Source organism: Mobula hypostoma, chromosome 1, assembly GCF_963921235.1.
Source record: "Mobula hypostoma chromosome 1, sMobHyp1.1, whole genome shotgun sequence".
In the NCBI taxonomy this organism is placed as follows: Eukaryota; Metazoa; Chordata; class Chondrichthyes; order Myliobatiformes; family Myliobatidae; genus Mobula; species Mobula hypostoma.
In genome coordinates, this window is record NC_086097.1 from 27,144,713 (window position 1) to 27,158,633 (window position 13,921).

At 44.1% G+C, this 13,921-nt stretch overlaps 1 protein-coding gene across 1 annotated transcript in view; it reads right to left on the reverse strand.

The window, feature by feature from the left end:
- Positions 1-13,921, reverse strand: part of nrde2 (NRDE-2, necessary for RNA interference, domain containing) — a 79,719-nt gene that overhangs the window by 37,938 nt on the left and 27,860 nt on the right. The window contains exons 5-7 of the mRNA XM_063045062.1: positions 12,878-13,346; positions 5,443-5,848; positions 1,324-1,457 (exon numbers count right to left, since the gene is read on the reverse strand). Coding sequence (XP_062901132.1) covers positions 1,324-1,457; positions 5,443-5,848; positions 12,878-13,346 — 1,009 coding nt within the window. The remainder of the gene's footprint in view (positions 1-1,323; positions 1,458-5,442; positions 5,849-12,877; positions 13,347-13,921) is intronic.

Below are 13,921 nucleotides of genomic sequence, written 5' to 3' on the forward strand. Positions count from 1 at the left end.
AGAGAGTGGAGACTTGTTCTGGAGTTAGAGGGGCGCCTGTCTGTCTATCTGTGTGTCTCTGTGTATATATGTAACAGGACTTGTTTTGCTGTTGTTGTTTTGTTGCTTGTTGTGTTGAGTTTTTTGTGTTCTATGTTGTTCTGCTAGGCGTTTTGTGCATGCTATATTGGCACCAGAACGTGTCGTGATGCTTGTGGGCTGTTCCCAGCACATCCTAGGTGTGTTGGTTGCTTCAATGTGCGTGTGATAAATAAATCTGAATCTGAATTTGAGATATTGATCTTATCTTTTTGCTTTCCGAAGACACTAGCCTTACCTCGAGGGAGAGCTGGCAAAGGACAAGATGCTTGAAGTTGCAAAACAGAGATCCAGGGAGAGATTGATACATCTTAAGCCACAGGACAGCAACCAGTAATGAGATTTTGGGTTGTATTATCTCCCTTCTTTGTCCAGGGATAGTGATATTATCATCGTCGTTAGGTCACATCCAGAATTTCCAGTTGGCGGATGATTTCCCTCCACGCCGCTCTGTCCCGACACTTGTTCACAACGTCCCTAGTCTTGTCCAGCTTGGTCCAATCCTTGACATTATCCAGCCACATTGTTCTTTGCCTTCCTTTCCTTTCTTTCCCTCCACCTTTCCATATAGCAAGTCCAACAAGATATTATCACTCCGTGTAACGTGTCCACAATTAGCAACTTTTAACTTCATAAGCTTCTCCAGCAATATCCGTGGTCTATCAACTTCAGACAAAACCCTCTCATTTGAAACTTCCTCTACCCAGCTGATCTTCAACATTTGTCGATAGCACCACATTTCAAAAGCATTCATTCGTTTCATATCATCCTCCTTCAGGGTCAATGTTTCTGATCCATAACTCAGTACTGACCATACGAAACACTCGGGGAAATGGATTCTACTTTGGATGTCTACCTTCCGATTGCATAGTAGATCTTTTAGCTTCATGCACTGGGTCTTAGCTATACCTATTCGCCGTCTGATTTCAGCTTCACATCTCCCGTCATCTGTCAGACAACTGCCAAGATAATCAAACTTTCACACCTGTTCAATGTCTTGTCCATTCACTTGTAACATTACCATCATGAATGAGTCTTCAGTGTTTGATTTGCTTACCACCATCGATTCTGTTTTCTTTAGGTTGATAACAAATCATCAAAACATCTCTGCTGAGATAAGCACCAAGAGAGCACAAAATCCGTGCAAAAGGGCACCAGACAACTGAGTAATCGGATGCCCCTTACTGTGTAATACATGGAACCTCTGGTGAATTCATTAACGCGATGAAGAAAAGCCAGCTTTACCTGTGCCTTGGTTGTCAGCCCAGCAACGCTCTCGGGTTTGAAGAAGGTGAAGTCAATGAGGGCCTGGAAAAGGGCAATGGCTTTTTCCGAATGGCCGGTCTGTCGCAAGAAATGACATTGTTGCAGGAAAATAGCTGTAAAAGGAGAGAAAATCAGTTAGTCACATCTATGAATGTAGCAGAACAAAGTGTTACAAATGCCAAAAGCAACTCCTAGACTTTTACTTAGTATGTAGAACAGTACCGACCCTTCAGCCCACGAAGTTGTGAAAATGTTTAACTTACTCTAAGATCCATCTACCCCTTCCCTCCCACACAGCCCTCCATATCTCTTTCATCCATTAGCCTCTTAAATGTCCTTAATGTACCTACCTCCATCAGCATGTTCCACACACCCATGTACAGAAAATTACTTCTGACATCCCCCTACAACACACACAAAATGCTGGAGGAACTCAGCAGGCCAGAAAGCATCTATAGAAAAAAGTACAGTCGATATTTCGGGCCGAAACCCTTCGGCGGGACTGGAGAGAAAAGCTGACGAGTGAATCTGAAAGGTGGGGGGGGGGGGTAGGGGAGAGAGAAATGCCAGGTAATAGGTGAAACCTGGAGGGGGTGGGATGAAGTGAAGAGCTGGGAAGTTGATTGGTGAAAGAGACTGAAGGCCATGGAACAAAGAAAAAAAAGGCGGGGGGAGCGAGGGAGAAGGAACACCAGAGGCAGACTATGTACGGGCGAGGAGATAACATGAGAGAGGGACAAGGGGATGGGAAACAGTGATGGGGGGGGGGAGGCATTACTGGAAGTTTGAGAAATCAATTTTCATGCCATCAACTTGAAGCCTACCCAAACGGAATACAAGGTGTTGTTCCTCCAGCCGAAGTATGGCCTTATCCCGACAGTGGAGGAGGCCATGGATGGACATATCGGAATGGGAGTGGCAAGTGGAATTAAAATGGATGGCCACTGGAGGATCCTGCTTGCTCTGGTGGACGGAGCATAGACGCTCAGTGAAGCCATCTCCCAATCTACGTCAGGTCTCATCAATATACAAGAAGCCTAACACAGTATATGACCCCCAACAGACTCACAGGTGAAGTGTCACTTCACCTGGAAGGACTGTTTGGGGCCCTGAATGGAAGTGAGGGAGGTGTAGGGGCAGATGTAACACCTGTTCGGCTATCCCCCTCATCCTTTACTCCAGTCACCTTAAAATTATGCCCCCTCATATTAGCCATTTCCACTCTGGGAAATAAGCCTCTGGCTATCCACTCGATCATTATGGTTTTCCAATGGCACCTCATGCAAAAGAGGAATCCAACACTGATCATATGGGTTTCATCTGGGTGTTTCCTTCCACAGTCCAAAGACATACGTGATTGTGTTTTAATTCATCGCAGGCTTGTTCAGCTGGAAGGGCCTGTCACTGTGCTGTATCTCTAAATAATTAACTAATTAAAAAAATATATACCGAGGAGGAGGGTTGAAGGATATTTCGATTGGCTGAGGGATGATGTATACAGATATACAAGCAGCAGATGGAACACACTGTAGAGAAGTGTATGGTCATATTCTTTGGTATAAAGAATAAAGGCATCAGCTATCTTCTATATGAGGACCAAATTCAGAAATCAGAGGTGCAAACAAACTTGCGACCTCTCGTGTAGCATTCCCCAAAGGTTATCTTGCAGGTTGTGTTGGTGTGAAGGAAGGCAATTGCAATGTTAGCATTCATTTTGAAAGGACGAGAGTATAAGAGCAAGGATGTCATGCTGAGGCTTTATAAGGCACTGGTCAGATCGCACTTGGGAGTGTTGTGAGCAGATTTGAGCCCCATATTTGGTATCGGAGAAGGTCCAGAGGAGGTCCATGAGAATTATCCTGGGAATGAAAAGTTTAATGCATGAGGAGCATTTGCTGGCTTCAGGCCTGTACTGACTGGAGTTTAGAAGAATGAAAGGGGGATCTTGTTGAAACTTATAGAACATTGAAAAGCCTAGGCAGAGTGGTGGATATTTCCAATAATGGGCGAGTCTAGGCAAAGATTCAGAACACAAGGACGTCCCTTCAGAACAGAGATAAGGAGGAATTTCTTTAGCCAGAGCGTGGTGAACCTATGGAATTTATTGCCACAGATGCTGGAGGAGGCCAGGTTATTAGACCCATTTAAAGCGGAGGTTGATAGGTTCTTGATTATTAAGGGCATCAAAAGCTACAGGAGAAGGCAGGAGACTGGGGTTGAGAGGGATAATAAATCAGCCACGATGGCATGGCAGAGCAGACTAGATGAGCTGAATGGCCTAATGCTGCTCCTTTGTCTTATAGTCTGGTGCAATGAGCAGAGCCATTACGTTTGGCATGGATAAGGTGGGTCCATTGTTTTTGCCGTATGTTTATTAACATTGTGGATAAATTTGACATAAACAGCTCAAAAAGTTCCAGTGTCATGCAAACAATATCAGATTAGCCTTCTGTCAGACACAACTCCACTGACTTCAATGGGATTGAAAATCTGGATGGGTAGAGGTAGGTGATACATCCAGTGGGGTAAATTATCATTAACCCTTTCATATCCCTACTTAAAGACATCAACCTTCACTGCTCTAGGGAAAAAATCCCCAGCCTGTTCATTCATTGCACACTGATCTAACTTCAGCTCCAGCATCACTCTGTCTCTACCTTCTGCAGAGTGCCTAGATTTATTTATCATCAAAGCATACAGTGAAATGTGTCATTTGTCTTAACAACCAACACACCCAAGGATGTGCTGGGGACAGCCCGCAAGTGTTGCCACACATTCTGATGCCAACATGGCATGCCTACTATACCACAATGACAGGAGCTAGAAGAGCCTATGGTGCTCTTGATGACACGAGATGGTGGATGCAGGGACAAGCAGCAAGAAACAAACTGCTTGAGAAACTCAGTAGGTCGAGCAGCACCTGTGGGGAGAGGTGAGGTGGGATTGCCAACACTTCAGATCAAGACCCTTTATCAGGTCTGAGATCAGAGAGGAGTGATAAGCGGTATAAAGAACCCTATCCATACTAGCTATCTTTCATCTCCACTCTCAGACCTGATGTTAGCTCTCAACCCAAAATGGTGACGATTCTTTCCTCACTCCACCCCCTCCCTTGGTGCTCGAGTCATAGAATTGTAAAGCAGACACAGACCCTTCTGCCCACCTGGTCTATGCCAACCAAGGTGCACCATCCCAGCTAGTCATTTTTGCTAGCATTTGGCCCGTAACCTTCTAAACCTTTCCTATTCATGTATCTGACCAACCGACTTTAACCAAGTTGTTAATGTACCTGGCTCAACCACTCTCCTCGAGTCACTCATTCCGTATACATACCATCCTCTGGACTTTTTAAAAAAAGTTGTTCCTCAAGATCTTACTGAATTTTTCCTCTTCCACCTTAAATATATGCCCTCTAGTTCTTGATTCCTCAACCACGGGAAAAAGACTGTGTGCGGTCAATCCATTTATAGCCCTCATGATTTATTAAGATCACCTCTTAATAAAGTCATTGCCTGACCAACCTCTTTGTATAACTCAGTTCCTGAGTTGCAAATCTGAGACACCAGAGATTCTGCAGATGCGGGAAATCTTGAGCAACACACACAAAATGTTGGGGGAACCCAGAGGCTGAGGCAGACTCTATGGAAGGACAATAGTCGACATTTCAAGCCAAGACCTTCCTTCAGGACTTTGCAATTCTTTGCTGCACTCTTTCCAGTTTAAAGTTAAAGAGTAGCTTTACTTGTCACACATACATTAAAGCAGACAGTGAAATGCATTGCTTTGCATCAATGACCAACACAGTCTGAGGATTGTGATCAGGGAAGCCCCCAAGCATGGCCACAGCTCACTAACCCTAACCTTAACTATATGTCTTTGGAATGTGGGAGGAAACCAGAATCCTTAGAGAAAACCCACGTGATCACGAGGAGAACGTACAAACTCATTACAGTCAGTGATGGGAATGGAGTCCCAATCGGTGATCACAGGGCACCATAAAGCGATTGCGTTAACCGCTGTGATACCGTGCCACCCATCTTAAACGTTTCCTGTAGTAGAGTAACCGAAACTGCTGAGTTCATTTGTATCCCACCTTACCCAGCATAGCTTCTTCTGTATCAGGAAGTGCAGGATGAGACACGAGGGTACCATCCAGGACAGCGGCCAGAGTGCTCAGGCATTTGCCGTAGATGCCATTGACCTTGGAGGTCGAATAGGTGCTGAATTGACTCTGGCAGAACACGAGATACCTCTGCCATAGAGTGGTGTTGTTCGGGTGAAGAAAGACCACTTTCTTCCATTCATTCACCAGATCAGACGGCTCCCAAGATTCTTTACAGAGCTCCAGCCGGGCTACCTTCAGCTCCGCGTGGTTGGGGTTACTCTCGATAGCTCGCTCCAAAATGGCCAGCTTCTTCTCCAAGGTAATCTGGTGCGATCTCTTCCTCTTCTCAGATTCTGCGGCAGCTACGGTGAACGGACTTGGACCTTGCATTAACTCATCCTGAAGGAGGGAGGGAAGGGAGGAAACCTCGTGAGGAGATTCAGCAATGACACAGCACACTGTCCAATGTATGCCTTAGACACAGAAAACACGGAGAGACCATTCAGTTGCAATTTGATCAGCACACTCTAACTTGCATTTTCCATGATACTGAAAGGTCACCGTGGCAATAATCCTTTCCTTTCCAGTCCTGAAGGGTCTCAGCTCAAAATGTTATTCCTCTCCATAGATACTGCCTGACCTGCTCAGTTCCTCCAGCAATTTGCGTGTGTGTTGCCATGGCAGTAATCTCACAAAGATTACACTGATGGAACAGTACTGCATGGAACCCATCCTTCAGCTCACTATGTCTGTACTGACCATGTAGTAAAATTAAACTAAGGCTATCTGCCTGCACATAATCTTTATCCTTCCGTTCCCTGCACATTCAAGTACCTTTCCAAATTCCTCTTAAACATAACTATCCCGTGTGCTTCAATCACACTCTGGCACTATGTTCCAACACCTACCAATCTGTGTAAAAAAAACTTGCCCTGCACATCTCCTTTAAAAACTTTCCCTCTCTCACCTTACACCTATGCCCTCTAGTTTACAACATTTCCACCCTACCTGTGCATCTCATAATCACATAAACATCTACCAGGTCCTCCCTCAGCCTCCAGTCCGCCACAGAAAACAAGATTACCTAACCTTTCCTTCTAACTGATTAGCGTTTAAGCCTTTCCTTTTATTGCAACTATTTATTATCATTTGGGGACGTGTTCTTCTGTACAATAACCCTTTCTGTTATTCAAGAGCCACATGCTTCCCTGGAGGCCCCTCACCTCACCAATTGCTTCTTGCCTTAGAACACAGAACACTACAGCACAGTAAAGGGCATTCAGCCCCCAATATTGTGACGACCTTTTAACCTGCTTTGAGATCAACCTAGCTCTTCCCTCCTACACAGCCCTCTATTTTTCTATCATCCATGTGCCTACCTAAAAGTTTCTAACTTGCCCCTTATCACCACCTTCACTCACCCCCTTCCTCTCACATCCACCCTATACTTTCCAATAATCACCTTAAAATTATGCCCCCATTATTAGTCATTAATATCCTGCAAAAAAAAGTCTGAGGTTATCCCCTTTATCTATGCATCTTATCATCTGGTTCATCTCTATCAAGTCTCTTCTCATCCTTCTTCCCTCTAAAGAGAAAACCCGTAGCTTGCTCAACCTTTCCTCATAAGTCATCCTCTCTAATCTAGACAGTATCCTGGTAAATCTTCTCTACACCTTCTCTAAAGCTTCCACAATCTTCCTATAAAGAGGTGACCATAACCAAGCACAATATTTCAAATGTGGTCTAACTAGGGTTTCTGTAGAGCTGCAACATTAGCTCGTGGCTCTTGAACTCAATCCCCCGACTAACGAAAGCCAACACACCATATGCCTTAACAACCCTATCAACTTACACAGCAACTTTGAGGGATCTATGGATGTGGACCCCAAGATGCCTCTATTCCTTCACACTGCTAAAAATCCTAACGTTAACTGCCTTCAATTCAACCTTCCAAAAGGAATCACTTCACACTCATTCTTGCCTTCTGGAAAGTGTTGTGGAAGATGCAGAAAGGCGAGGGTTAAAATGGAGTGCTGACAGAACAGAGTGCAGACCGTGGGCAGTATCAAGCTGAGCAAAAACCTTTGAGAGCCGAATTCCCCTTTGTATATGCTTTTCATATGGAAAGTTCTAAATAAAGTACATACCTGTATATGTCACCATATACAACCCTAAGACTCATTTTCTCATGGGCATTCACAGTAAATACAAGGAGCACAACAGAATCAACGAAAGACCACACCCAATGGAACAACCAATTTGCAAAAAAAAAACAGACTGCAAATACACAAAGAAAAAGAGAAATAATAATAATAAAACATATTGAGAACATGTGATGAAGTGTTGAGGGGTAATAACTGTTCCTGAAGCTAGTGGTGTGGGTCCTGAGGCTCCTGTACCTTCTTCCTGGTGGCAGAAGCGAGAAGAGAGCATGGCCTGGATGGTGGGGGTTCTTGATCAAGATGATAAACTGACAGAGACAGTATGCAGACACGGTGCAGTCACCCAGGCAGAAGGTGGCCCTTGAAAGCCAAATTCTCCTTTGTGTAGCCTGGGAACCAAGATCAGCAGGCAGACCAAGACAAGAAAAAGATGCAAGCAAGGGATTGTAGGGCAACATTTTACTACTGGCAATTATTTTACTAATTCTCAAGTATTACTGGCCTTTAACATGGAGATTTAATTGATTAACATTCAAAATACGTATTATGATTGATTCTTAAATATGCAAATAATGCGATTCAGAAGTGCACTAAGTTTCTACGGGATCAATATCTGTATCCAATTAGTCAATTTCTGTATAAAAATGGCACTCCTCTATTCAAACTTCAGAAGAGCTTGGTGATAGAGGTCGGGCTGTTCTCCTTGTGCACAAGTGAATGAAGTGTTTCTGGTTTAAGATGCAGCTGGTGAAGCCCAGCTGCAAACGAAACAGAGAATACATCTAAGTACCTTATTAATAACACTTTCTCCTGGTAAAACGTATGGTAAACAACCACCGCAAACAATGGAGAGGTGGATGGAGGCAAGGAAGAATCGAGGGTCGAAGTGAGTGGCAACGAGGCTGGGTCAAGGCAAGCAGAGGTGAGGAAGAGTCGAGACCCATCCACCTAAATCGAGCATGAGAAAAGGCCCAAGGTTTGATTGATCAAAGCGCCCAGCCCATTTGGAAAGGTCAGGTATGGGCCGAAATGTGGCAGCAGAGCACGTCAAAGCGACAGGGCCCGGGTCTTAGAATGTGAAACAAGTGAAACGCTGGGCCAGATTGAAAAGGCAGGGTGTTGGGACCAGAGGCGAAGATCGGGCTGGTTCTGCTCGCTGCTCCATGCCGTTTACTCGGCTCCGCACTGAACTGAGGCTGTGGCCAGCTCAGGCTGCTCTGTGTCTGTAGACTCACTTTCATTCTGAATGCTATTTGCTTACCTTTATGCTTTGCATGTTTTTTTTTTGTCTCTGTACTTTGGGCGTTTTGGGTGTTTGGTGGTTTTTTTTTAAATGATTTCTTTTGGGTTTCTATATTTTATGGCTACCTGTAAGGAAACAAATCTCAAGATTGTACAATGTATACATACTTTGATAACAAATGTACTTTGAAATTTGTGATTGAGGAACAAGTGTGAGCTGTGAGAGTAGTTAATCGGCAAAGACAATGGGGGAAAGAGTGCAAGTAACTGAGCCAATGACCTATTCGGCAAGGAGATCACAGAATGTGCACTAATAACCGTCTGCTCAAGGGCGAAGTATACTTCTTCCCGCAATGTTATAAATGTATAAAGGAATACAACTGGGCAAAGTCCTTGAGATGGGTTGATATATTTATCATTTTGATTCTGAAGGAGCATTCTTGCAGCTTAAGGCCAGATCTGGAGCATTCTGTTTTGATGCAGTCAATCTAAACTGCTTGTGTTCTTGCAGATGAAGCCAAAGGCAAGAAGCCAGAGACACTAGAATGATTTCTCCCCTCGGCCCCAACGTGCCTGGAAAGTGAAGCTCCTGCTTCAGCGCGGGGATAACTCTTAGAATTCTACAAAGTTGCTGTCTCCAGTAGCTAAGTCAGCATAGAGCTCCTCCTGCATTTTGTGTGTGTTGCTTGGATTTCCCGCATCTGCAGACTTTCTCTTACTTGTGAGCTAAATCATGTTGCTCCAACCTTTGTATCTGTTGGATTGAGGTGCAGAATTGTTATTTTTCTTGTAGTATAACTTTCCTATGCTTGCTTGTATTTTCTAGCTGGCACCAAATCAGATCGACTGCAGGAAAGTGGCAAGGGCGGATGCGGCTGATCGACCGCACAGTGAGCCAACTGGACTTGCTATGCACGGAGGTTTTTCTCTTTTCACACATGCTTTTCAGTGCACGTCTTTCATCTCAGCGGGCCCAGATCCTCACACCCACGCTGTAAGTTGCTCTGTGTGTAGGTTACTAATATGACTCAGTAAAAATGTTTAATCACACTACTCCATTGTCAATCTTGCTCCATGCATACGTAACATAAATGATCATCTATATCCGTGTAACACACACCAAATGCTGGAGGAACTCAGCAGGCCACGCAGCGTTGATGGAAAAAAAGTACAGTTGACATTACAGTTTTCTCGGCCCAAAACGTCGACTCCCTATGCACCACCATCAGGACTCAGTGTACTTCCTATTATTCAAACACATTCTTACAAGGATTACCCCTCAATACTAATGATCAGTTAGATACAGAGGGAATCTATATTTACTGAGAAGTGCCTTTATTGGGTCAGCTAACAATCCATGAACTTACACAGCTAAATAACCGTCTGCACACCCACTAGTTTTCCCTGACACGCCATGAACCGTCAAAGGAGAGAAAAGGTAATATCTGGGAAAAGGTTAAACACAAGAAAATCTGCAGATGCTGGAAATCCACAGCAACGCACACAAAACGCTAGAACTCAGCAGGCCCAGCAGCATCCACGGAAAAGAGTAAACAGCCAACGTTTCATGCTGACACCCTTCTTCAAGACTGAAAAGGAAGGGGGAGGATGCCTGAATTAAGAGGAGGGGGAGGGAAAGAGGCTAGCTGGAAGACGATAGGTGACGCCAGGTGGGTGGAAAAGGTCAAAGGCAGGAGAAGAAAGAATCGGATAGGAGAGGAGAGTGGACCATAGGAGAAAGGGAAGGAGGAGGCAGGTGAGAAGAAGTAAAAGGTTAGAGTGGGGAATAAAGAAGGGGGGCTTGTTAATTGAAAGGAGAAATCAATACTCGTGCCATCAGGTTGGAGGGTACTTAAACAGATTATCATGCTGACCAGTTGTTTTCCTTGATCCTGATCTAATCTCCACATTTTTGATGTGGAGTCATCCACTTTTGCGACTGTTGGTATCCACAGAGCTGTCACTAACTGTACTTCTGAAATTCTCCACTCTTATTCATTTCTTTATAAGATCAATCTATGTGGTTTCAGTTTCCTTGGCTCTAGGTCATCTGACTGACCTGTGTCAGCTTCTCATTGGAAGTGGCCCAAGACTACAAACAGTATTGCTTTATGGCTCTCACTTCAGCCTTGTACCTTAGGCCAGTTCTTTCATTCTGTCCAACTCAAACCAGCCTAACCAGGTCAGCCAAACACTGGGCCCAAATGACCAGATCACAGACTGTTCCTTCTACATAATAACAGCTTCTTATTTGAGAATGGTCTCAAGTTTAGCAGATCATTAGCAGGAACTCCTTGTGTCCACGTTTAACTGCTCTCATTAAGTTATCCTAGAGCAAGAATCAGTTCACCAAACAATTCACAAAATGGTGGCTGCAAGGACAGTTTCAGAAAATGGCCACCTCCATTCCTGTAATCACATAGCAAGAACAGCGACTTTTGCTCTGTATGTTTCCAAGGCCTTGTTGCATTTCTGTTCTTTAATTTATAGATCGTAGTTCATTCTGGCCATCACAATGATATCCCTAATTCATTCCAACATCTCAACTGTTCTCTTAAGAACAGCAGTGTCCCCGGAAATATTACCGGGTTAACTTTCTGTTACAACCAGTCATGGGGCCATTGTCGACTGCCCAGGATTTTCAACAGATCGAGGTTTAAGCTCACGGGTACAGACCCGGTGCCAGATATAAAGCAAATTTATGAAGCTGAGATAGTCTGCAGAGGTACTACAATGTTTAACTAGCATTGAGATGAGCACAAGAAACACCATGGCATGGAAGGGTATGAGGTGAGTGCTGGAAAATATGATCCAAGTTGCTAGGTGTGAATATCACCAATAGTCTATCTTGGTCCAACCATAAGGAGCAATTTCTTTAGTCAGAGGTTGATGAATCTGTGGAATTCACTGCCACAGACGACTGTGGAGACCAAGTCATTGGGTATATTTAAAGCGGAGGTTAATTGATACTTGATCAGTGAGTGCATCAAAGATTATTGGGAGAAGGCAGAAAAATGGGATGAGAGGGATAATAAGTAAATTAGTCATGATGGAATAGCAGAACAGACTCGATGGGCCAAATGGCCTAATTCCACTTCTGTGTCTTATGATTTTATGTTGATGTCATGGCCAAAAAAGCTCACCAACGCCTCTACTTCCCCAGAAGGCTAAAGAAATTCGACATGTCCCTGTCAACCATTACCAATTTTTCATCACTGCACCTGTTTGGATACATAACAGCTCGGTATGGCAACTGCTCTGCCTGTGACCGCAAGAAACTGTAGAGAGCTGTGAACACAGCTCAGCACATCACAGGAACCAGCCTCCCCTCCATGGACTCTGTCTGACTTCTCAATTCCTCAGTAAAGAAGACAGCAAAATCAAAGACCCTACCCACGTCGGCCATTCTTTCTTCTCTCCCCTCCCTTCAGACAGTACGTACAAAAGGTTAAAAGCACATACCATCAGGCTCAAGGACAGCTTCCATCCCACTGTTATGACTTATGAATGGACCTTGTGTATACTACAATAGACTCTTGGCCTCACGATTTACCTTGTTATGATCTTGCACTTCATTGTTTATCTGTACTGCACTTACAGAAGCCTGAAGGCACACACTCAGCGAATCAGGAACAGCTTCTTCCCCTCCACCATCCGATTTCTAAATGGACATTCAACCTATGAACACTACCTCACTTTTTTCAGATTTTAATTTAACTATTTAATGTACAATTATAGTAAGTGTTTGATTTATTTTTTCTATATTTACCATATATTGCATTGTACTGCTGCCACTAAGTTAACAAATTCCACGACATGCGTCGATGATATTAAACCTGATTCTGATTCTCAGCAGCTTTTGCATTTTATCTCAATGCACTGTGTAATGATTTGTAATGCAAGACAAGCTTCTCACTGTATCTTGGTACACATGATAATCATAAACCAATACCCATAGTACTTGTTGGCAATTAGACATGTACATGTTCATCTGGAAGGTCTTTTACTATGCTGTACCCACCTGAAAATGAACAAATTCTATCCAGGTTTGGATATTACTGGGGTCCTCTCTCAACAACTTGTTGTATCGTTCCACTTTGGCCATCATGGCAGAATTTATCCTCCTATTGCTGTCCATGGGCGCACAGGTCTCCTGCTCCAGCTGGCCCTTCCCTTGTAGCCACAGCGTGGTGGAAGCATCGTAAATCCCAAGTGGATTGACCGAGGTGATGGCCCCTGAGAGCGTACTGTCACTCTCTTCCCAATCTGGAACAGGAATAAAAGACGCTGGAGCAACACAAGATTGACCTTGTAAACCATCTTCACGGTAAACAGGGACTGTGTCAGTGCTTAGGAGCTGAAGGCTGGACGGGCTGTAATATCGATCCTCCTTCTTCTTGATCTTTTTCTTCTGTTGGTTTGAATCTTCCCAAGTAATCCACTGCTTTTTGGGATCAAGACCAATGCAGACATCCCCCTTCCTCTTGTATCTGTAATACACAACCACCATGTTTAACTATTTATTGATGAGCAAGTCTAATATACAAGTCCTGAATACAACAAGCAGTCCTGATGAACGGTTTTGGCAAAACACTGCCTGTTTATTCCCCTACGTAGATTCTGCCTGACATGCAGAATTCCTCCAGTATTTTGTGTATTCCATAGCCTTGTGCGTTCCCTCACCCATCAGCAGATCTCTGCACTAGCCTATTTCTCTGAATTGATAAAATCTCCAGTGTGCACCACTGTATCATTAGCAACCATGCCTCAGACCACAAGACTGTAAGACACAGGAGAATTAGGCCCTTTGTTCCATCAAGTTTGCTCTGCTCATGGCTGATTTATTTTCTCTCTCAACCCCATATTCCTGCCTTCTCCCCATAATCATTGTAGGCCTTACTGATCAAGAACCACTTTAATTATCCACAATGACCTGGTCTCCACAGCTGTGTGTGGCAATGAATTCCACAGATTCGGCACCTTCTGGCTAAAGAAATCCTTCATCATCTCTATTCTGAAGGGACATTCTTCTATTCTGAGACTGTCCCCTCTGGTCCAACACTCT